The following is a 21,250-nucleotide window of genomic DNA, read 5'->3' on the forward strand; positions in this document are numbered from 1 at the left end:
AATAAATATGCTTTCATAGCAAATTGAGTTGATGATCTCTCTAAACTTAAACTTGCCTAAACCTTTCTAAATTAAGTATAATAATAATAATTTATTTTTCTGCCACATAACATTTACAACAATAAATAAGATTACAGAAGGTATTGGGAGATTGGTTTCCTTTGGTTTTTTCTAGGTAGTTTCTTCTGGTTAATTCAGTATAATAATTGATTTCTTCATTGAAAGATTGTGTGGGTATTACTGACAGAACTAAATCTAACGTAAGATTTGTAAGACGAAACTAAAATTTGATACCACTTTGGCACACTCAAGGCGCTGTCTAATTATTCATACTTCAATCGGTTTCTATACTGGACCTATAGTCTAAAATTATTTGCCACCCAGATTTTCGAAAATTTAGATCGGTATTTGTTAAAATTCGATATGTCAAATTCAAAGATTTTACATGATAAGAAATGGATTGAAATATTAATCTCTAGTAATAACAATTGGATTTGGATTCACATCATAATCTCTATTAGCATTTACTATTACTTTTTTGTTGATAACCCTGCTATATTATAATATATGCAATTGCAATCACACTTTGAAATCAATTTTCGTTTATTTTTAATAATTTAATGCTTTTATATCTCTTCGTGTTTGTTGTATCAGTGCCTAGAGTTGGGTAGTTTATAAATAAATTAAAAAGAAGTGCAAATGTACGAGTCATATAAGGAACTATTTTTAGTAGTGTGTATACGCCTTTATATCGTGTTTTGTTAGTAAAATCAACGTAATTTATATGCATAAATACCTGATTTCTGTATCTAATATAAAATCTTTTCCAGAATATTTTTAGATTAGTTCAAGCGCGACACACGATCGATATATACGTGACATAGTCAATAAAATTATAAAGGTTTAATAAGATATGGTGAGTTTTATTGTTTTATTATTATTGTTTACAAATCATAATGAAAATTTAGTATAATTAGTCTTTTATTAATAGTTTATACGGTACCATATTACAAGCATTGCAGCGCTGTATACAGTATTTACAATTTGCAATTTACCAAAAGTTCTATATTTTTGTTTACTTTCGTTTTCACACAATACTTTACATTGATATGTAGCCTTGTTAGCTACGTATGCATGACGGAAGCATTGAACAAATACAATAATTATAGAAAAAAAATTAACAAACAAAGGAAACTGGGACTGAAATTTTTCTCTTTAATAATAGGTAATTGAAATATTTTCAGACGTCATACACGGACAAGGGTAAAAAGCCTGAAAACGGTCGATTCATTGCATTTCATCACATCACATACTGGGTATCCAATGCCAAGCAAGTAAGTAAAACATACTTATTTTTAGTAAATAAGAGAATATTCCTCCCTCACAGGTCGGCAATATACACACTAAAATTGGTGTAACTCTTTTTGTCTGAGTGCGTGATCAGCAAGGAAGCATCTGGAGTGGGCAATCTGTTTCCATAGGTTTCTGTCCAGTGTATAACTGTGTATAGTTACAAGGACGATGGGTCTTTCAATTGATCGGTCTATCTGGTTGGTGAACTACTTTGATCACTTTCTCCAAGTAAAAGAAAAATACATTATTATTAATTTTTCTGTAACGAACTTTTGTAAGGTTGTGCTTAGTCAGAAGTTCCTTATGAATTCATTTCTCACTTTATACCCGTTCGAAAAGAGAAATACTTGTATAAGGTATAAAATAGTCGATTAGAAATAAAAAACTGAAACCACGTTTGATATTTCTTTCTTAATATGTATATGTATATTTAAGTAGTGACTACATACTTGACATAATGTCCTATAGTGGACAAATCTTTGTTTTTAATTTATTTTATTATTCTTTAATACTCAAGATGTCATAAGGAACATGCTGTAATGGTTGCAGCTCCTTACAAACATTGTGTAAAAAAAACTTGGCGATTAAAAAGAGTGGCGGAGAGCTTATTGCCAGTTCTTCTCTTCCGTTCTACGCTTTAGATTTGAGAACTGGCAGTAAATGTAAAATTAGAATCATTTAATGTCTATATTTCTTTTACGTTAATAAGTGTACATTATGTTAGCTATATGAATAAATGATTTTTGATTTGATTTGATATCTATATCTATTATATTAAGCATCCGGGCGTCCACAGTGAGTCTCCATTGCGATTGATCACGACGCTCCAAGTTTTTCCGGCTCTCTGCCTCATCTGCAATTGTCCGACGCCGGGTTTGCCTGGCACGGCGACGGTTCCAACCAAGTGACTTAATGGGGATATTGGGATCCCATCGGAGTGTATGGCCTATCCATTTCCATTGGCGTCATTTGATCTGCTGGTTTATTAGGGTTTTCCGGCAGCGCTCCCAAAGTTGCTTTGCTTGCCGGAGTTCGAACCAACGGCTCAGCGATGAGTGTCGCACGCAGAAGCAACTAACCCTACACTGTTAATATCATGTTTCTTATCTGTATCTTAATATACATATATTAATATAGGTACAAGATAATTGACAAGGTACCCTAAAGACGCTGCAGTTTTAACAGGCAGTGTTAAAACTGCAGCGGTCACTTATCTTCGCTACGGCTTTGACCTACGATACTTTTCAGGCTGCGAGCTACTACATCACCCGATTTGGCTTTGAACCCCTGGGATATCAGGGCCTTGAGACTGGCTCCAGGAAAATTACGGCACACGCTGTTAAACTGAACAAGGTAAGTGCTTTACAGAATTTGTACTGAGATTACCGAATACCGTCAGAGAATAAAGACTTTATTTATTATTTTTATTTCATCACGTCTCGTTTCATTAAAGCGTAACCACACGTAGACAGAAAGAGAAGAAATAGTAGAGTTAAAATAATACATTGCTAATTTACAGATTGTGTTCGTTTTCCAAGCCCAATATGAGCCAGAAGAATCGAAACTCGTTAACGAGGTGGCTTATCATGGCGACTTTGTAAAGGATGTCGCGTTTGAGGTGGAGAATTTAGACTACATAGTGGAGTACGCGCGGAAACAAGGCGCGGTTGTAGTCAGAGACTTGTGGGAGGAAAGTGACGAACATGGTGTGGTCAGAATGGCTACATTGAAGACTGTAAGGACCCATACTTGTATATATTCCTATGATAATTGGTGTTGACGCATTTTGCAGGATTGCGCCAGATCACGGGCTAAGCCAGCGTGTCCATAATAATATTATAATAAATTAACTTAATAAATATATTGCTGTCCTTGCTTAATGAAATTTGCGTCTCTTTCTCCACCTGTTTCTTGATATTGTGTTTAATTGGCCAATAATTGAACTAGGAACCTCTAGAGTTGACCGCTTCAAACGAAAAATATACCATATTAATCTATGTAGTCAATTTAAGAAATAATGAAGATTTAATTTACGATATACATACTCAATCGTTTAATTTCTAGTATGGAGACAATACACACACCCTAATAGACAGATCGAAATATAAAGGTCCATTCCTGCCTGGATATCAAACGCTTAAAAATGACCCCATACAAAAGTTTTTGTAAGTATTGCATTTTTAATTGATATCACTCAGTTTTTTATTTCAAGTTTTTAATAAAAATTGTTTGAACTGGAGCAAATCAACCCCAAGGATTAGGATCATTTAAGTATTCGTCACATTTATAAAAAGCTTTATTAATTAATTAACTTTTAACGAGGGCTTTGAATTTATTTATTGATAGTGTAACGTTATTTATGGAACGGAAATAGTTCTTCTTGTGTAACATTAGTTTCATTTTATAATTAAAATGTCAAATTGAGGAGACTAGCAGCACACACAGGCAATTCTAGTGGGGCTAGATAGCTTGTGCACTTTCGCTTTTAACTATACATCCTTTTTATTATACCACGGATCCACGGGGGGCTCATGGGGGTCGTGACATTGATCCCCCCCTTCCAAAAAGAAGTCCTTTGGTTGAATCTACGAACTCAGGGATGAGAGTCTCTGAAGCCACCTTAGCAACACAACACACACCCATTATTAAACCAATTATGCATTACCCTCAGCCAAATTTATAAAAATATACTGATATAATAGTTTCATTTTATTATAGGCCAAAAATAGGAATTAATTTCATTGATCACGTTGTCGGTAACCAGCCTGATAATGAGATGGAGCCTGCAGCGTCGTGGTACGAACGGTGTCTTCAATTCCACAGGTATGCTTTGTTTTACAATTCTGTGCCTAACACGAGACGTCGATATATAGATCAAGGCATGAGGAAGTCCTTTAACTGTAGAAGCTATTAATTGTGTAGGAAGATAGATAAGTCGATTGGTGCACAACCACAAAAGGAAGTTACAACCTCAGTGTTGAGAGGTTAAGGAGTTAGAAGTTACTATTAAAATTATTATTATCATAATTATTATTAAGTATGCTAATAGTGACATTTGTTGGCAACTATTTGTAACTCATAAATATTTGTTTGTTATCTACTATGTGCTAAAAGAATAGCGTGGTCTCACTTTGTTTTCAGATTCTGGTCAGTAGATGACAAGCAAATATGTACAGAATACTCAGCTCTCCGATCAATTGTTATGGCCAACTGGGAGGAGACAGTGAAGATGCCAATCAACGAACCAGCTGTTGGGAAGAAGAAGAGTCAGATCCAGGAGTATGTCGAGTACCACGGGGGCGCTGGTGTTCAACATATTGCCCTAAACACTGAAGATATAATTACAGCAGTAAGGATAAGAGAAGATCTATTTTCAGATGTCGTCTTATGAAAGCCAGACCATGATGACAATGATGCTGGTCATCATTGTTTCCAATCCGAGACAATAACAGTTTAAAACTCTTTTTTGTTTACCAAATAGCTTTAACATAACAGGACCCAAACGGTTTTAGAAAACCGCATTATATACATATAATGTGGTTTCTTCCTAAATCTTCGGAAGTTGGTTCTCACAATAGGCTATCCATATTGTTGTAATCATTAAGAGTTTGCGCGTGTGATGGATGATCTAAAAAGGGCTTTGGTCTGGCTGTACACTATTAAACAAAAATATTTTACAGATAGAGAATCTCCGAGCACGCGGCGTAGAGTTCTTGTCAATTCCTTCTGTGTACTACAAAATCATCAGAGAAAGTTTGCAGAGCAGTAAAGTGAAGGTGGCGGAAAGTATCGACGCACTGGAACGTCTAAACATACTCATAGACTACGATGATGATGGCTATCTGCTCCAAATCTTCACTAAAAATACCCAAGATAGACCCACATTGTTCTTAGAAGTTATACAGAGAAGAAATCATAATGTAAGTATATGGATATGGACGTAAATTTGACAAACATTTAAACACAAATACACACAACACAGCCTTGAGTGGCGACAAAACCTAGGTTTTTTAATTAAATTCACTGAGTAGAAAAAAAGGATGGATTATTGTAACGAAAGCATGAAGTTATATAATAATTGACGGGTACATTATACACAAATCATGATCAGTTCAGTAGTTCTTTACACAAAATTTCGTCTATATGTATGTAAAAATATTAACGTCCATTTTGTTTCAGGGATTTGGCGCCGGAAACTTCAAAACACTATTCGAATCTATTGAGTTAGAACAAGAAAAACGAGGAAATCTTTAATACGAATGCAATATCTTTGTTTTAATTTGTATAATTTTAAATAAACTTTATAAGTGTGATACGTTTTATCAAACTATTTTAATGCACTTTTCATCTTTAAATGCCTTAAAAAACTTAGAGAGGTTAACGTACGGGCCACAGATAAGGATGCTATTTTTTATGGTCGCCTAGAATATAGGTAATAACAAACTCCTATACTAAACTTTGACTGCTGTACTGGGAAAATTGCCAAATGTCAAAGTGAAACAGTATTAATAAAAAAGCCAATTGACACAAACTAAGTCTAACGACTACCTTCTTTTCCTGTAATAAATTAATATGGTTGTGTAGGAATTCCTAGACGTGGAATAAGTAATACCTGTCTATCTTATGTTCCATAGTAAACGTATTTTATTTTATGAAATTGTGCGTTCAAAAACATAACTTTATTACGTAATGTAACGTAACGTACTTAACCTAACTATGTTATATCAATATTAAAAATATCATGTTTTTAATATATTTTTTAACTTGTCAATCTCACTGAACAATTGTTGCTACAATCTTGGCTTGGTAATTAAAAATTAAGGTTTCTAATTTCCTCCACGAATTTATAGTGGGTCGAAATTGGGCTACGAGAAAAAGAGATACGGCCTTTTTGCTAGAATCGACCGGCGGGCTGCCCAAATGTATCAGTAGTTTTAAGGTCTTTTAGATATGTAGAAAATACTCCTTCTACAGATAACTGCGAGGTATGCAACAAGTGTCGACTAGGATCGTTCTCCACAACCCAGAGTACAGAAATCTACATATTTTAAAATATTTACTTTAAAAATGACCAATTTCTTATAAAATGATCATGTAACAGATTCAAAAATCTAAGGCCAAGACCTAAAGTCTTTAATTATATTGTATACCTCTAGGTTTTGACATAATATTTCAGTATCTGCTTTTTATCATTTTTTTCTTCGGTACGGTTTAAGGACTTTTCACGATTTTTTTACTTCCAATACAGAAATAATAATGAAAACACTAAGTATTAAATGTCATTTTATTGGATCAAACTTGCTGATACACAGTAACACCTAGAATTATTTACAAATACATGTGCTGTGCAATTTCAAATTGAAAGTAAATAAATACAGACCATGATATAAAATATACATTGAATTTCATATTTTTAAGTCATTTTTTGAATTTTAATAAATTGAAAACTATATATGTGACATAAGAATTTTAGAACTTAGATGGGGCATGGGCACTGATTCGTAGTAGCTTTACCACGAGTTCGAAAAAGTATTAAGTATTCCCTTAGTCATAAAAACTAAACCCAGTTAATTGAACGTTCGTCTCTTTCTGTTACATTGTGTTTACGTTACGATAGAAAGAGATAGATGAGTACTTAAGTTACCAATGATGCAAGTGACGGATTTATTCTTTATGAAGTGGCAAATTCTTTTAAAAAGTAACTTAAATGAAACTTTATTAATCCCCCCTCTCAGATTACTGTCACACGTCTTCAACAAATTTAACTAAAAGCGTATGTCAAAATATATGACACAAAATTCGGTGCAAGAACAAAACTTAATTAATAAATAAATAAAAAATTCTTTGGAATTTTGATTAGGTACTTTGGTTGAGTTTTATATACTTGAGATTTATTTAACAAGCACCTGTTATATAAAAAAAAGTCCCAATTTGTACAAGTACAGTCAAAACCGTTTACGACAACGTACGTATACGTATGTACGTTTAGTACAACATACCAGTTAAATGGACCAAAATCAAAGGTCCCGGCTGAATTTTATTGTATTCTTAATAACGTCATCAGCTGTAACGACTTTCGGTTTTTACGACCAAATATCAGTAGTTCCTTTACGATGTCGTTATAACAGAACTTGACAAGACATTCCATACTTTGTCAAACTCGTGGTACAGAATTCGTCTTTGTGAAGTTGGAAAATTACAATTTTTACCCAAAAGATCGAATAATCGATTATAAATTATAGAAAATCATAAAACAGCACCAAAAATCAAAAACAAAATTTTCCATGTCGATATTTTGATTAATTTCTAATATAAATTTGTCAACGAACGTTTCAAATGCATTTTAATATTACTACCGTAAATTATTTTACTAGTCATAAAACCGCTAACGGCAAAAGATGGCGCTTTGACCAAATCTCCAAAAATGTTTGTCGCAAAAACATATAAAATTTATTTAACCAAAAAAGTATAAAAAAAATATTTTTACCATTTTAGAATTCAAGATGGCGATAAAAACCGATGATTACAATAAAAAAAAAACTATGCTATTAATAGTATTTAATCTAAGTGCGTATCTCCGGTTCAAGGTCGTCCGAGTTGACGATCTCGAAGTCCCTATCTGTGGACGATCGTTGGCTATTATCTGTGTCCGATTCTGAATGTTTCTCCGCGTGTTCTGTGGCCGTACTTTCCGGTGGTTCCTCTCTGGAAAATTTATTTTATTTATTTATTAACACTTTGTTGCATAACAAAAAAAATAACATAATTAAATGAAAAGGAGGGCAACTGGCGGCCTTATCGCTTTCTAGCGATTTCTTCCACTCAAAATAGAAAATATATTTTAAAAGCATATTATTACGATGACGGGCCGACTGCAATGTCTCTAGATTTCTCCACAAGATCGGATCAGTCTCGAAGTTAGACTGAGAACTCTAGAACACCGTACGACAAGGACCGCGCAATGTGCGAAAGAGACAAAGAGTGCGGACGTTCTAGAATTGTGCGACTCAGTCTCAGACTCTCGACTCAATAGCGATCCTACCTAGAGAATTATCGAATATTGTTGAAGATTATTCCCAGGGATATATAAGCGAGCCAAAACGCGACCGATTAATTCAGTTTCGAATGCGATATCAAGAGATAAACACCGAAGAGAAAAAGTGTGAATAAAGTGTAAAAGTGTGTGACGTAATCACTAAATAGAAAATCAAAGTTCCTCCTCCCCCCAATAGTTCGTATACAGTGCTATTACAAATGGCGATTTATTTATATATTTTATTTTTCTGTGCTGTCATTTAATTAAGATTTACATAGCATAGATAACTAGAGAAAATTAATTACTTACAAACATACTACAAAATACTTTAAATTAAGTAAAAAGAAACGGAAAACCTAAATTTAAAGTCGGTTAAAATCTTACTTCAGATCGCCAGTATCCGTATTATCAGTGGCGGGTGCAACTTCTTGTTGCGTCTCTGCTTGCACCAAAGGAGTCTTTTCTTCCTCGTCATCAGACTGTTTGTCTTTCTTTTTCTTCTTCTTACTCTTCTTGTCACTCTCTGAACCGGGGCCGCGGTATTCGTACTGAAAATATCAGTTACATAATTACAATAATTGACAAAAAACAATTTTTTTCAAGAAGAGATGCCTTGAAGAAAAACCAAATGTTGACTATAGCCAACTTCAGGGTGTCGCTTTTCGCGCTCATCGTAAAAATTTCCTCTCATCATTTATCTCTAACGAGTCAAAAGAGAAGTTCAAAAAAACTTACTTTATACAACGGCCAGAAAGAGGCGAAGAACCCCACATCTTCAGTGAGATTGGGAAGCAGCCAGAGATGGTGCCTCGTGAGAGTCAAAACCCAGACCAAACAGAATACGACAACCCTGAGCACTGCTAACACTATTATCAAGACGAGGAAAGCTGCTGCCGCGATACTTAAGTAGTACACGCCTTTTCTGAAAAAAAAAAATCTAAATTATGTATGATGAAAATCTGGAAAAAAAACTACTACTAGGAGTAGAAATTGGCGGTGCCAAAAATAAATTTGCAATTGTATTGAAAAAAACGCGTTTTCTATGGCAATCAAAGATTATAATAATTTAACAAAACATTAAAAGATCTTCCTACTAGTTTTTAAAAATACACTTAATGTACGCCTTTAAAAAAAATATTAATTTGATAATGTAATATATTTCAATTATTATTATTATATGATGATATAGTGATAAAATAATACAGAAATTGACTATAGATATGACATGGAAAAGACAAGGCGTTTGACTCCTATATTTCACAATCTAATGTTTTTGACATGCGAGAAACACATTAGGAGTCAAAACCCACAAATACACATAATTTTAAAACACAAATAAAATTAAAAAAAATATCTAACCTGACGGTAGCAGGCCACAGCGGGAACATGCATATTCCGATAGTTCCGAAGACAACGAGTGCCCCACACAACCAGTAGTACCAGGGCATTGGGTCGTAGATCCAGACGTACGCGTCCAGACTGTCCAAAAACACTTGCTCCAAATGCATCTCGAGACGTATCTTGCGTTTCTTCTTCTCTTTCTCTTTGTCCTTATCCTGAAATTGAATTTATCATTTCTATCATCTATATAAAATAAATAAATAGTTTCAAAGTTTTATGTAATATTCTGTGACCCTGCAAATGTAGACACAACAACCTTAGCAGTTTTAAGTAATTTTCGGTGACCATGCAAATAGTGTAGTTTCTAGGTTTAAGTAATATTAGATGACCATGCAAATGTTGTTTTGCCATACCTATTACATGACTACTGTCGCGATTCAAAAAACAGGCTTTCGTGACAGGGAAAAAAATAATGTTTAAATGAAAATGTGTTTAAAATATTTTTTTTAATTGAATTTGATTTGATTTTCAATACCTGCCTTCAAGAGCGTCACAATTATTACAATGGTAATAGAATTTTTGATACCATTTTTGTTGTCCTGCTTTTTAGATAACACATAATTATCTACAATAATACATTACATCTACGTCTTTGTAATGTGTACTAATAATAAAAAATAACCGCAAAAACGTCTCAATGTAAGGGAAACAGTTATGATAACTTACTTTTCCTTCTGAAGCGCTTGCCTTATCACCATCCTTTTCATCACCACTTTTGCTCGACTTCTCCACATCTTTCTTCTTGGATTTGCCTCTCAACTCCTGTTCACTCACTGGTACCTATAAAGTAACATTTCAAGGAAATTCTATGTAAAGACTAAACGTCGTACATCAACCAATAGCATGTATTTTTTTCGATCTCCCTTTCTCACTCTCTCTCAATCGGTCTTAATCACTCTCTTCCTTTTTTTCGACAAAAACGTTGCACATTTTCGTGACGTTTCCGCAAAATTTTTACCCTCATGCGCCTAAAGAAGTTTCACTTCAAACAGGTCAACCTGCTTTAACGGAAAGTTAATGATGCCCAAGAATGCTTAACATTTTAGTACCACTATGTTTGTTAAGATAATCCTTCCATTACAAAAGCTATTTTGAAAATTAAAGAAACTCGTAAAAGTACTTTTCCCATTTTAATCTACTGAACGATTCCAACTATCCACATACCTTTTTAGCCCTATGGAATAACTTGTGTAGTAGCATCTGGTGAAGGAAATCTGTGACATCGAGTCGAGTTGTGAACAGTGGGTTTTTGGCCGTCGCCCATTTCGATGTCAGGAGAGCGTCAACTGCCTTTGCACCTGGAATTTGAAAATTAAACACAATGCGAGTGGAGCAAAACTTTATGGTGTCTATTCCTTCTATCCTTTAATGTACCCAACGCATTCGCAACGCCTATTTCTTTAAATATGTAAGGACTTAATAAATATAATGTATCATGTAATCAACATTAGATATCAAAACTTTGCATCAATTTAATTATCGCGCTAACCATACCAGTATTAGCTGAACGAAAGCTAGCATAACATTGATAACCTACTAAAACTTATAAACAATACAATAAAAATGTTGAACTCTATTCTAATTTCGTAAGTGCTAATATTGAATACGTTTTCTGTACCGTATAGAATAATTCGGCGTGAACTTAGTGTTAATACAATTCTCGTTAATATTATTGTAGTTGATTCGTTTAGCTTAGATTTATTCGATTCCCGGCTTTTAATAGTCTAAACAAGATTCCTTATCACTCCGTGTCACTGCACAATAAATTGACAAAACATAAGCCCTACACTGCAAGATTAAAAGCTCAGTTTTCGATTAAGCGAAGCATTTGAATATAACATGACCTTAAAAGGCCGGCATCGCACTCGCAAGCGCTCTTCTATTAAAAGTGTCCATGGGCGGCGTAAAAAGGTATAATTTAACATCAGATGAGCCTAGTGCCCGTTTCTCCGCGTTCCGTATAAAAAAAACCACACACGTTTGTTTTCTATATTTTATCAGCAGAACTGGGGGTAAGGTGCAGAGTCGACAGTAATCCTCCTATACCATAGTAGATGGGTTTCCGCGTTATAGGAAACGCGTTGTATAAGTATTCTTGTATAACGCGCTGGTATATCTTCTTCATTTCTCGTTAAAGGGGATTTATCGAATATTAAGAAAAAACTTTGTTTTAAACCAAATAACGTACAGACTAATGTCACAGTACAGAAATATAACATGTTAACTCCCCGCGTTATATGGAGGAAAACCATATACGAGGGACTGAAATCGCGTATAATTAAGACAATACTGTCTAGATATGTCTGCCAGTGAAAAACGTCTATCAGGAATATTTTACATGAGATAATATTGAAAAAAATCAGAGTACGAATGAATTATTTATGGAGATTTCTTACTTAACTTGAATTTATTTTCGGATGAGTCGACGACCCACAAATCGTTTTATTTTTATGTTCGTGCTGAATTTATCTTAACATGTTTAAGGTATATATTTGGAAATTCTAACAAAACGAGAGCATATAGTAACTTTGATAATAATAGTAACTCATCATTATTTGTTTATATGTTAACACAATATGTACTTATATGTTCGCATAGTGAGTTTACAGTTGCGATATTGTGTATATTATGTATTAAATATATATTTAATTTTATAATTTAAAGAAATTAATGTAACTAAACCATTCAATATTGATTAGTTCCCAAATCCGTGGACACGAGAAGAACTAACAACAAACTCTCTCTTCTTAATCTAATCTCTAGGTTTTAAATAAAATCTAAATATTTTTGTTTGAATTCTTCAAATTGACTGATCATTTTAAGACTATAGAATATTTTTTTAAGGATCCATATGATATGATATATATAACTATCCCAAGTGATAAAAATCACAAATAAAATACCACCCGTACGCTGCGGAAACCGTTGACAATAGCAAGAATACAGCGTTATAAATTTACAAAAAGGTTATTTTACCAAAAAACTAGTACAACAAAGGATGATGCCGGGCCGAACACCTGTATTACCTGTTTATTTTTACCTAGTTATAAAGATTTGCAATACATACATCTACATAACTAGGTAATATAATACTCAAATCTCTGAAAAACCACTGATTTTGATAAAAGTTGTAACTGTTGAAAGCTGATTGATTAAAAGCCTAAATATATTAATAACATACAGATAAGAAAAAATTTACGTCATTTTAAAGCATTTAAAAAGTTTACTAGTAAAATAAAAGTCACTTTAGTGTAGCAGTAAAGAAAAAGTATTTTTAAGTCATTTTAAAGCATTTAAAAAGTCTACCTGTAAAATACTCGACGTGGTGGTTTAAAAATTTCGTTTTCTTCGTCGGAACATTCGCTTTCAGCCACTTGGCGACGGCATACTCCTCACTGGTCGCCTTTTCAGATTCGGGGGGTTCACCGAACTCCTGTAATTATGACATTTAAAAACTTAATAGCTAACGTTTGAATGTGTTAATATTATTGGTCAGTTTAAAAAAACTTACAAGGAATAAAACAGGAAAAACCGGGTGTAATAAAAAAAATAAAAAAATAAAATACGTTTATTTTGGAACATAAGATCATCTAGGTATCACTTATTCCACGTCAATCAATTCGAACTTGTAGGCATCCCTACTCAATATACAGTATTATAATTATAACTATAAATATAGCGAACTAAAACATATGTATTTCACAAATATTACGGATTATATGTCAAAAAAATGGATTACATTGGACAGCAAACAAAAAAAAAACAATAACTTGGTAATCATTTTTCTAATAGGCACAAAAGGCTGATCACCAAGATCAGCCTTTTGTGCCTGACACACCTGACAGTCGTATATTAAGACCAGAACTGCCCAAAGTTCGAGTTCAAATGGAGGTTTTTTACAAGCCTGACTTGAGCACTTAAACCGGAGATTCTAGGTTTGGTTCCTTTTAATCTTTTACTTCACAAAATCTTTTCAAATAATTCACAGAACACACTTTAGTTAAAAAAAACCTTATTGAATTACCTTTTGTGAATGAAGGATTAAACATTGGTAAGAGTAAAAGCCCCATAAAACAATATTAAGAACGTAAAGCTCTTTTTTTTTAAATAATTGGCGATACTACTCTGGTCACATCAGATTTGTATATTTTTATTAGGCAAAGCGAGAACTGAAACTCAATTGGGGTACGGAAGAGATTCGCACGTACAATCTCAGTGTGTCTACTATTGATACTAAATTAAAAGCATCGCGAAGTAGATTTTCCCCGGAGTATTTACACAAACATTGACGCGGTAACCTTCAACCTAAAGATCGTTATAATCTACTGCATTTGTTTAGATATAAGGTACATTTAGTACTACTTAAATCTACGTCAAATATTTTCTAAAATCCCTATAGCGTCTAACCTAATCTTAGTTATAGTCTTTGTTTTGTTTTGTTCCATTAGTTTTGTCTAATAGCTTATGTATTTTTGCACTTCTTGCTAATCTTATCTAAAATTTTCCATACATTGGTTGCCTGGAAGAGATCAATAGAAAGCAATAAGGCCACCCGTTCATTAAATGTCAATTGTATTATATTTCTGCAACGAAGTGTTAATAAATAAATAAAGCGTTCGTCATGAATCAATCTAAGTAGTCGACCTCAAAAGCCTGAATCTCCCGTTAGGGGCGATCACATAAAACCTTTCCGCTTATATGATATTTTTTATATGTTTTGGACCTTTAAATATTTGTATACTTCTTGGAAAGACGTAGTATTTTAACGATTTACCGCGCTATTAAAAATATAATAAAAACAATTGTTAAACACATAAATTCTCTATACTTAGCAAGATATAAACAGCTGAAGTTGTCACATTCTAAATTTAAAAATCCACATATGAAACCTTTTTACTAAAAACAAAAACACGTTTTATTTCAAAAATCGAACATTACTCACGAATTCTTCACCCATGATACACGTGCTACTGTGCTCGGGTTCTAACAGCGACTACAAGCGGTGAAAGTATTAAGTAGGACATTTTCTACCTCCAAGCAACACAAAACGGACCGACATTACGGTTTATTAAAAAGTAAGGCTTTATACCATTTCCTAACAAGTCATTTTAATCTGACGTCACAAATATTCAAAGGCACATAATAAAATATTACGTTTATCTGTAATTTAAGTCTTTAGTTATATTGCGTGTGTTACTTTCAAAATTTAACAATATTATATTTATATATGTGACTAAAAAAGTAATACGCCCTATAACGCGATAGACCCGGTCGGCATTTTAAGAAATGGCGTTGTAGGAGTATTAACATGAATTTAATAAAGTTATTCTTTAATTTTAAATAACACAATTGAAACAGATGCAAAGGTACGCAAAACTAATTAAATGAATTGACTTGACAAATCATTATTAATTTCGCACTGCTGATGTATAATGGGGTAAATACTGCGTTATATGAGAGAGACAAATCGCGTTATACGAAAACGCGTTAAAAGGGGTTTTATAGGTCACAACTACAGCGATTAGTTCTATTTTTAGCAAAACTTATGTTTACATATACTGTCGTACATATAAGATAGAAGATTTTATAAAATTATCAGTAGCTTTCGTAATAGTCGTTGTAGACTTAATAAATAAATTAGAACACGAACGAAAAGAACAAAAAGTATATCTATCCTCTCTTCAGGCCACCTCTATTAAATCCATCGAACAAAAACAGCTGTTCGAGCGTATTGTAAATACAAATAGAATCGTCGTTGTTTTGAAAAACTATCCATATGTAAAAAATGTGCTTTGTTCTGTTGGTACCCTTAAAGCAGTTTTAATACAGTTTTTGACATTAAAATAATGTTTTTCGATGATGTAACAATAGTATAGCAACCTATGCATTGCATACTAGTGTTTTTCTGTATTTTTCATAGTTTCCTAGGAAAAGGTTTTATTATTTTGAAAATAATATATTTACCTGGAGCTTTTATTCTCTATAAGTTAAAGTAAAAATATTGGATCAAGATTTTTTTTTATGTAACAGGAGGCAAACAGGCAAAAGGCTTACCTGATGTTAAGTGATACTGCCACACACTCTTGCAGGACCAAATTGGTTTGGAAATGTACTACAGTGGGCAACTGGTTTGTTAAAAATGAAGATGCCACAAAACACTGTAAAAAAATTGCTTCTTGTTATTGAAAGTAGTTGTGGCTAACCTGAAATGGTATATCTTTATCCCCTGATTATTGTTAGTTAGTTAAAACATCTTAAATTTCAAAATTTCATACAGAAAATTCACTTTATTTTTAAGCAATTGTCAACAAGAATATAAATAAGTTGGAAAAATATGCTGCATAGTTTTATAATAGGAGATAAATATCTATATGCTATTAATAAGCTAAGAATTAAGAAAAGATTAAAACAAATTGATCTATGAATCAAGTATCAACACACTAGGCTATAAGAAGTTTAAATGATTTATAAACATACAAAGATGCTCCTATTGTATTGATAATATTCTAGAAAGAAAAAAATAATTTCAATTGTCAAATCCTACTTGAATAGTTGAATATAGAAAGAATGTATTAACAATGACATCAATAAAAATTTAAATAATAAGTATGAATAAGGTACTTAATAACAATATTACTATTGGCTGTTATACCTAACAGATTTAAGACCAAATATGAGTAGTCGCTACAATGTTGTTGTAATAGATTTTGACTAAGAGAAAACCAAAAGTAGTGTGACTAAATTAAATAAGCTGAGAATTAAATAACAGATTTTATTATAATAGTATATCAACAGTGTTAAGCAATTCTTCGGTTATATTAGCTAGGGATCAGCTACAAGTAATAGTAATGCTTAAAATTAAATTAATCTATTTTCACAAACCTTTTTCCGCTGAAAAAATACTTTAGTAAATATTAGCTTGGCAGAGATCAAACAAAGAAGCAGCAGGAAGGATCGAAGTTATTTATAAAATTTGAAAGACCACGCCGCTTTTGTACAACTGCGCATTATGTGGCTAAAATGTTTTTACATTTTTAATCTCTTTGTCCTAATAGTTTAATAACTGAATCCTTATATTAAACAATAAACGCCACGCGTAAAATAGAAAAACTGCCGACGAAGTATCTTCTGAGTAGTCTCACAAATCACAATACAAAATGTATAATTACGATATATATTTTATGAAGATGTTGCGTTCTCTTTTATAACAATTTATTACTGAAATACTGAACAGAAGCAAAGCGCAGAAAACATATAGTGATATAAAGTTGATTTGTAGTGATATCAAATCTCAATTCTCGGCCGATTAAATACTTTAAAAAACGATACGAAATTGTATATAATAAAGGCGTTATGGTTTTATACAACAAGTTTATTTGGATACATACCTCTTTGCGTTTCTTAGTTTTCCTTTTTTCTGCCATCACAATTTTGTATACGTAGCTATTTCTATTGGTTTTTCCTTACAAGTCAAAACTTAAATCTCACAACGCTGAAATATTGACAACAAAACCAAGAGATGAAAAGAAAATCATAATAAAATGTGAATGTCAGAAGTCACCATCTTTTTTAGATGTCAATATCTGACAATTGACATACATGACAATTACAGACTACAGTTCATATTTAAATCAGTATTTTTGAAAGACAATTGACATCCAAGCACACAAGACGAGTCATCGGGATTCCGAGTTCCGACTTCCGACTTCGGACAGCGAACTATCGGAGTGGTTGAATTTTGAAAGTTCTTAGTTCAGGCACTTCAGGCAGTTTAGTTGACAGCTCACAGCTGTGCACAGTGCAGTGTACGCTGTATAGCGGGTTGGCAGTGATTGCCATTATTCGGTAATTAGTCGATAATTTATGGATATCACTACTTTTTAGTTTTTATCTCATAATATTTATTGTGTCAAGTGGTTTATGGATCTGATTAAACAATTACTCTCTAATTAATAAAAGGTGCTTTCTCCAATCTCCACTTGGTAATTGTAGTGGTTGTGTAGAAGTCGGGCGATTAGTCTATCTCTCAACTCTTGCAGTGCATTAAGCTTTATTAAGGGATAAAAAATGAACGGTCAAGGAACCAAAGAAGGTATATATATATATTTTTTAAAGCTGTAACACTGGGTTTCATCTAACTTAATTTTCTGCATGGCTCTTTAGGTGGATTGAATATTGTACAACATGTTAATACTTGTAAACAGTGCTTTTTTACATATATTCTTTTATTTATTATTATATACTTAATATCATAGGTTTAAAAATATATATATATATATATTTTTTTTTTTCTTAAGAGTCATACTAAAAATTTAATTTATAATGGTGTGTGGTTAAATATGAATAAAAATTAAATCTTGCCTATGAGATTAAGATAAATCAATAGGTATAAAATATTTTTTAAATATAATATATAAAGTTTGACCATTGATAAATGTTATCTTATTTGAATGTTTTTTATATAATATTCTTACCTTGATATACAATCAAGATTAAAGGACAAAGGTTGGCTTTATAATATTAAAATATATTTGTGTAGTCTTTACTATAATAATAAATATTTGTAAATTTATATATTATGTTTTATCACCAACAATAACATTAATAATATTTTAATTAAGTTTCTTCTGCTGATGGAATTTAGAAAAAGTACTATACTATTATATATATAATTTATTGCAGAGCTACCAGTGGGAGTGTCTGTAGAGGAAATTGTAATTCCTGTACCATGGGGGCATGTGGCTGGCAGATGGTGGGGCCCTCAGAACAAACAACCTATAATTGCTATCCATGGATGGCAAGACAATGCTGGCACGTGGGATAATCTAATACCACTACTTCCAGCAAACACCTCTGTGTTAGCAATTGATTTGCCCGGCCATGGATTATCTTCTCACTATCCTTCTGGAATGATCTATTATGTTTTCTGGGATGGGGTAGTTCTCCTACGAAGGATTGTTAGGCATTTCAGGTGGGAGAAAATAAGACTTATTGGCCACTCTCTTGGAGGAGCATTAAGTTTCATGTATGCAGCATCTTATCCAAACGAAGTTGATAGAATCATATGCATTGACATAGCAAGCCCTGCAGTGCGACCTCCAGACAACATGGTCTCAGCTACAGGCTGGTCAATAAATAAATTATTAGACTATGAAAAATTGACAGAAGATAAGATTCCATGTTATGAATATGAAGAAATGATTGATATAGTTGTTGATGCTTACAAAGGTTCAGTATCTAGGGAGAATTGTAAGGTATTAATGAAACGTGGAATGTCTCCAGCACCATCAAATGCAAAGAAACAAGGCTTTTATTTTAAAAGGGACCCAAGACTCAAAGTGTCTGGATTGGCCATGATGTCAATTGAAACAGCATTAGAATATGCTAGTCAAATTCGCTGCAAGGTGTTAAATATTCGAGCCATTCCAGGACAAAACTGGGAAAGACTAGATTACTATACTAAGATAATAGACAAATTGAAAGAAACAACTGATGTTACATACATGGAAGTAGAGGGAACTCATCATGTCCAATTAAATGCTCCGGAAAATATATCAAACATAATTGAAGATTTCTTAGAGGAATATTAAGTTTAGCTCAATTTTTAGTGATAGTTGTGATAAAAATAATAAATCGTATGAATAAGGTCTAAAAGGCCTTTAGTCTCAAAGTATTTAGTTCAACATTTATTACAGTAATTCATGCATCAAAGTTTATTTAACGGGTACCTAATATGACTTTATTAACAATGTTAAACAGGTTTTCACTAATTTGCATATCAATGTAATTGATTGTAAATATTTTAAGTTACTTTGCTACATATTGATTTTTAACAAAATAAATAAAATTAAAACAAACAAAAAATCTTATCCATTGATTGTAATGGTTACCATAATACAATACTCTTTGTACATATATTTCATATTAAATTCAACCATCACATTTACTTTATATATTAATTGTAATTTTCAATATGCACAATACATATTTATTGCTATTAGAGTAAGTGTAGTTTAATGTATGACTGTACTGCATGACCGTCCTGCTTGAAAGTGCCTATAATGGTTATTAAAAATAGGCTTTTTACATAGATACTCTGTTTCTTCTTCCACAAAATATGATTGCTTTATCACGAGACACAGTTTTGTTGCCTAAAATGTTTCTCAATTTTATATACAGTAAATGCACTATAAACTAATAGATTAACGTTTCGTCCTCCAACACTATCGCAGTTAGAAATCAACTACATAATATGATAAGCCAGTGGAAATAAAATGACTAATCACTTAGTAATCAAGTGTTTGTGACATTATTGCTTACTAATTTGACCTTTGAATAGTTTTCACAGTAAAGACGCGTGTTCGGTTCAAAAGGGTCATTTGTTAACGTTAATGTACGGACTTTGAAAAAAAGTAAAATGTGAAGCAAGTTTTATGTTAAGATTTTAGATGAGGCTACAGGCAAGAAATTCACTATATTAAATAAAATGTTCTAATTTTAGTGCCGTTATCATGCTTAGACGTACATATACTGTATTCGTATTGACTTTTGTTGAAGAATAATTAAATTACTATGTTTTTATACCAGTTAAATAAAATTTAAATATAATGAAAAACTTGCGGTGTTGTACTTACTTATGTATTTGGGAATAAATTAAATGTATATCTATGTGTCACACAATAGTAAAAAATAATTTAGTTATTTTGATATATGTATTCGTTTCTATGCTACTGATTAATATGCTGTTGATTCCGTACCAGCCAAGTGCTGCGCAAGTTTTACTCATAAACATTTAAGAATAAAGACGTGGCTTCGGCCTTAACAACTACCAACATTCTCCAATTATTACCAAGAACAAGACCTGGCTATATGGACTAAAGTCCTTTGCCTTTCCTATTAGGGATAAATTAATATCATCATCATTATAAACATTTAATTATGTATTACGTATTGTTATTAAGGATTGCATATGTGATATTTAGTTTATCTTAATCAAGCGGTGATTTTTATAACACGACTAATTGAAAGCTGTAGTTGCTTCCGCTGCATAATGTGTGTTTAACGAAAATATTTCTGGAATCTTAATTAGCTGAATTAGAAAAAAAATGACAGTTATGGTATATTTGTCATAATTGATGTTAGGTAAATTCTTTATATTTAAAGCACGATTAAATTATTGAAACACGTCAGTGCGTAATTTATTTTAACCTTTGTATGTCAACCTGGTTTACCAACTAAATTATACATTCTCAAGACTTTTGGTATTTTATATTATTAGGCTGAAGAGAAATCTTTTTTTAAGGGTTCGATTATTCAATAAAAGCTTCGAGAACGCTACAGTTGTAGCGGTCATACAATTTTTCGATACCATTTTTAAAGTACGATTGAGTTTCTTTTTTGACGTTCATAGGTGTACATCATGTTACCTACATCAATAAGTAATTTTTGAATGTGAATTAA

The 21,250-nt window shown here is 32.4% G+C and overlaps 3 protein-coding genes across 5 annotated transcripts; 2 read left to right on the plus strand and 1 right to left on the minus strand.

The window, feature by feature from the left end:
* Positions 1–790: 790 nt before the first annotated feature.
* On the plus strand, positions 791–5,683 carry LOC110995237 (4-hydroxyphenylpyruvate dioxygenase). Of its 2 annotated transcripts, XM_022262305.2 has the most exons (9): positions 792–916; positions 1,245–1,334; positions 2,602–2,706; positions 2,873–3,088; positions 3,418–3,518; positions 4,072–4,176; positions 4,495–4,702; positions 5,034–5,273; positions 5,533–5,683. In XM_022262305.2, exons 1-9 carry the CDS (start codon positions 914–916, stop codon positions 5,605–5,607), a joined length of 1,143 nt encoding a protein of 380 aa, XP_022117997.2. In that variant the 5' UTR covers positions 792–913; the 3' UTR covers positions 5,608–5,683. The 2 variants fall into 2 exon arrangements, with proteins under 2 accessions (XP_022117998.2, XP_022117997.2); XM_022262306.2 differs by lacking the exon at positions 4,072–4,176 and having other exon boundaries at positions 791–916.
* Positions 5,684–6,623: 940 nt separating this feature from the next.
* On the minus strand, positions 6,624–17,335 carry LOC110999550 (translocation protein SEC62). Of its 2 annotated transcripts, none has more exons than XM_045631007.1 (8): positions 17,179–17,335; positions 13,097–13,223; positions 10,955–11,088; positions 10,457–10,570; positions 9,749–9,945; positions 9,125–9,311; positions 8,774–8,937; positions 6,624–8,058 (listed from the first exon to the last, which is right to left on the minus strand). In XM_045631007.1, the coding sequence occupies exons 1-8, from the start codon at positions 17,212–17,214 to the stop codon at positions 7,917–7,919; spliced, it is 1,101 nt and encodes a 366-aa protein (XP_045486963.1). In that variant the 5' UTR covers positions 17,215–17,335; the 3' UTR covers positions 6,624–7,916. The 2 variants fall into 2 exon arrangements, with proteins under 2 accessions (XP_045486963.1, XP_045486964.1); XM_045631008.1 differs by lacking the exon at positions 17,179–17,335 and adding an exon at positions 14,733–14,846.
* A 224-nt stretch (positions 17,336–17,559) lies between these two features.
* On the plus strand, positions 17,560–20,976 carry LOC110999542 (probable serine hydrolase). The gene is made up of 2 exons (XM_022268640.2): positions 17,560–17,882; positions 18,473–20,976. Exons 1-2 carry the CDS (start codon positions 17,858–17,860, stop codon positions 19,378–19,380), a joined length of 933 nt encoding a protein of 310 aa, XP_022124332.2. The 5' UTR covers positions 17,560–17,857; the 3' UTR covers positions 19,381–20,976.
* Positions 20,977–21,250: the final 274 nt, after the last annotated feature.

This window comes from Pieris rapae, chromosome 14, assembly GCF_905147795.1.
Source record: "Pieris rapae chromosome 14, ilPieRapa1.1, whole genome shotgun sequence".
Lineage (NCBI taxonomy): Eukaryota > Metazoa > Arthropoda > Insecta > Lepidoptera > Pieridae > Pieris > Pieris rapae.

What these genes read in the sequence shown, in the direction of transcription:
- LOC110995237 (XM_022262305.2), top strand. An exon ending in GGGTATCCAATGCCAAGCAA is followed by an intron (nt 1,335 to 2,601) that starts GTAAGTAAAACA and finishes GATACTTTTCAG; the next exon opens with GCTGCGAGCTACTACATCAC. An exon ending in CGGTGTCTTCAATTCCACAG is followed by an intron (nt 4,177 to 4,494) that starts GTATGCTTTGTT and finishes CTTTGTTTTCAG; the next exon opens with ATTCTGGTCAGTAGATGACA.
- LOC110999550 (XM_045631007.1), bottom strand. Translation starts at nt 17,214, where the DNA reads ATGGCAGAAAAAAGGAAAACTAAGAAACGCAAAGAG. An exon ending in CTTTCTGGCCGTTGTATAAA is followed by an intron (nt 8,938 to 9,124) that starts GTAAGTTTTTTT and finishes TGATATTTTCAG; the next exon opens with TACGAATACCGCGGCCCCGG. An exon ending in ACGGATACTGGCGATCTGAA is followed by an intron (nt 8,059 to 8,773) that starts GTAAGATTTTAA and finishes TAAATTTTCCAG; the next exon opens with AGAGGAACCACCGGAAAGTA.
- LOC110999542 (XM_022268640.2), top strand. Translation starts at nt 17,858, where the DNA reads ATGAACGGTCAAGGAACCAAAGAAG. An exon ending in CGGTCAAGGAACCAAAGAAG is followed by an intron (nt 17,883 to 18,472) that starts GTATATATATAT and finishes AATTTATTGCAG; the next exon opens with AGCTACCAGTGGGAGTGTCT.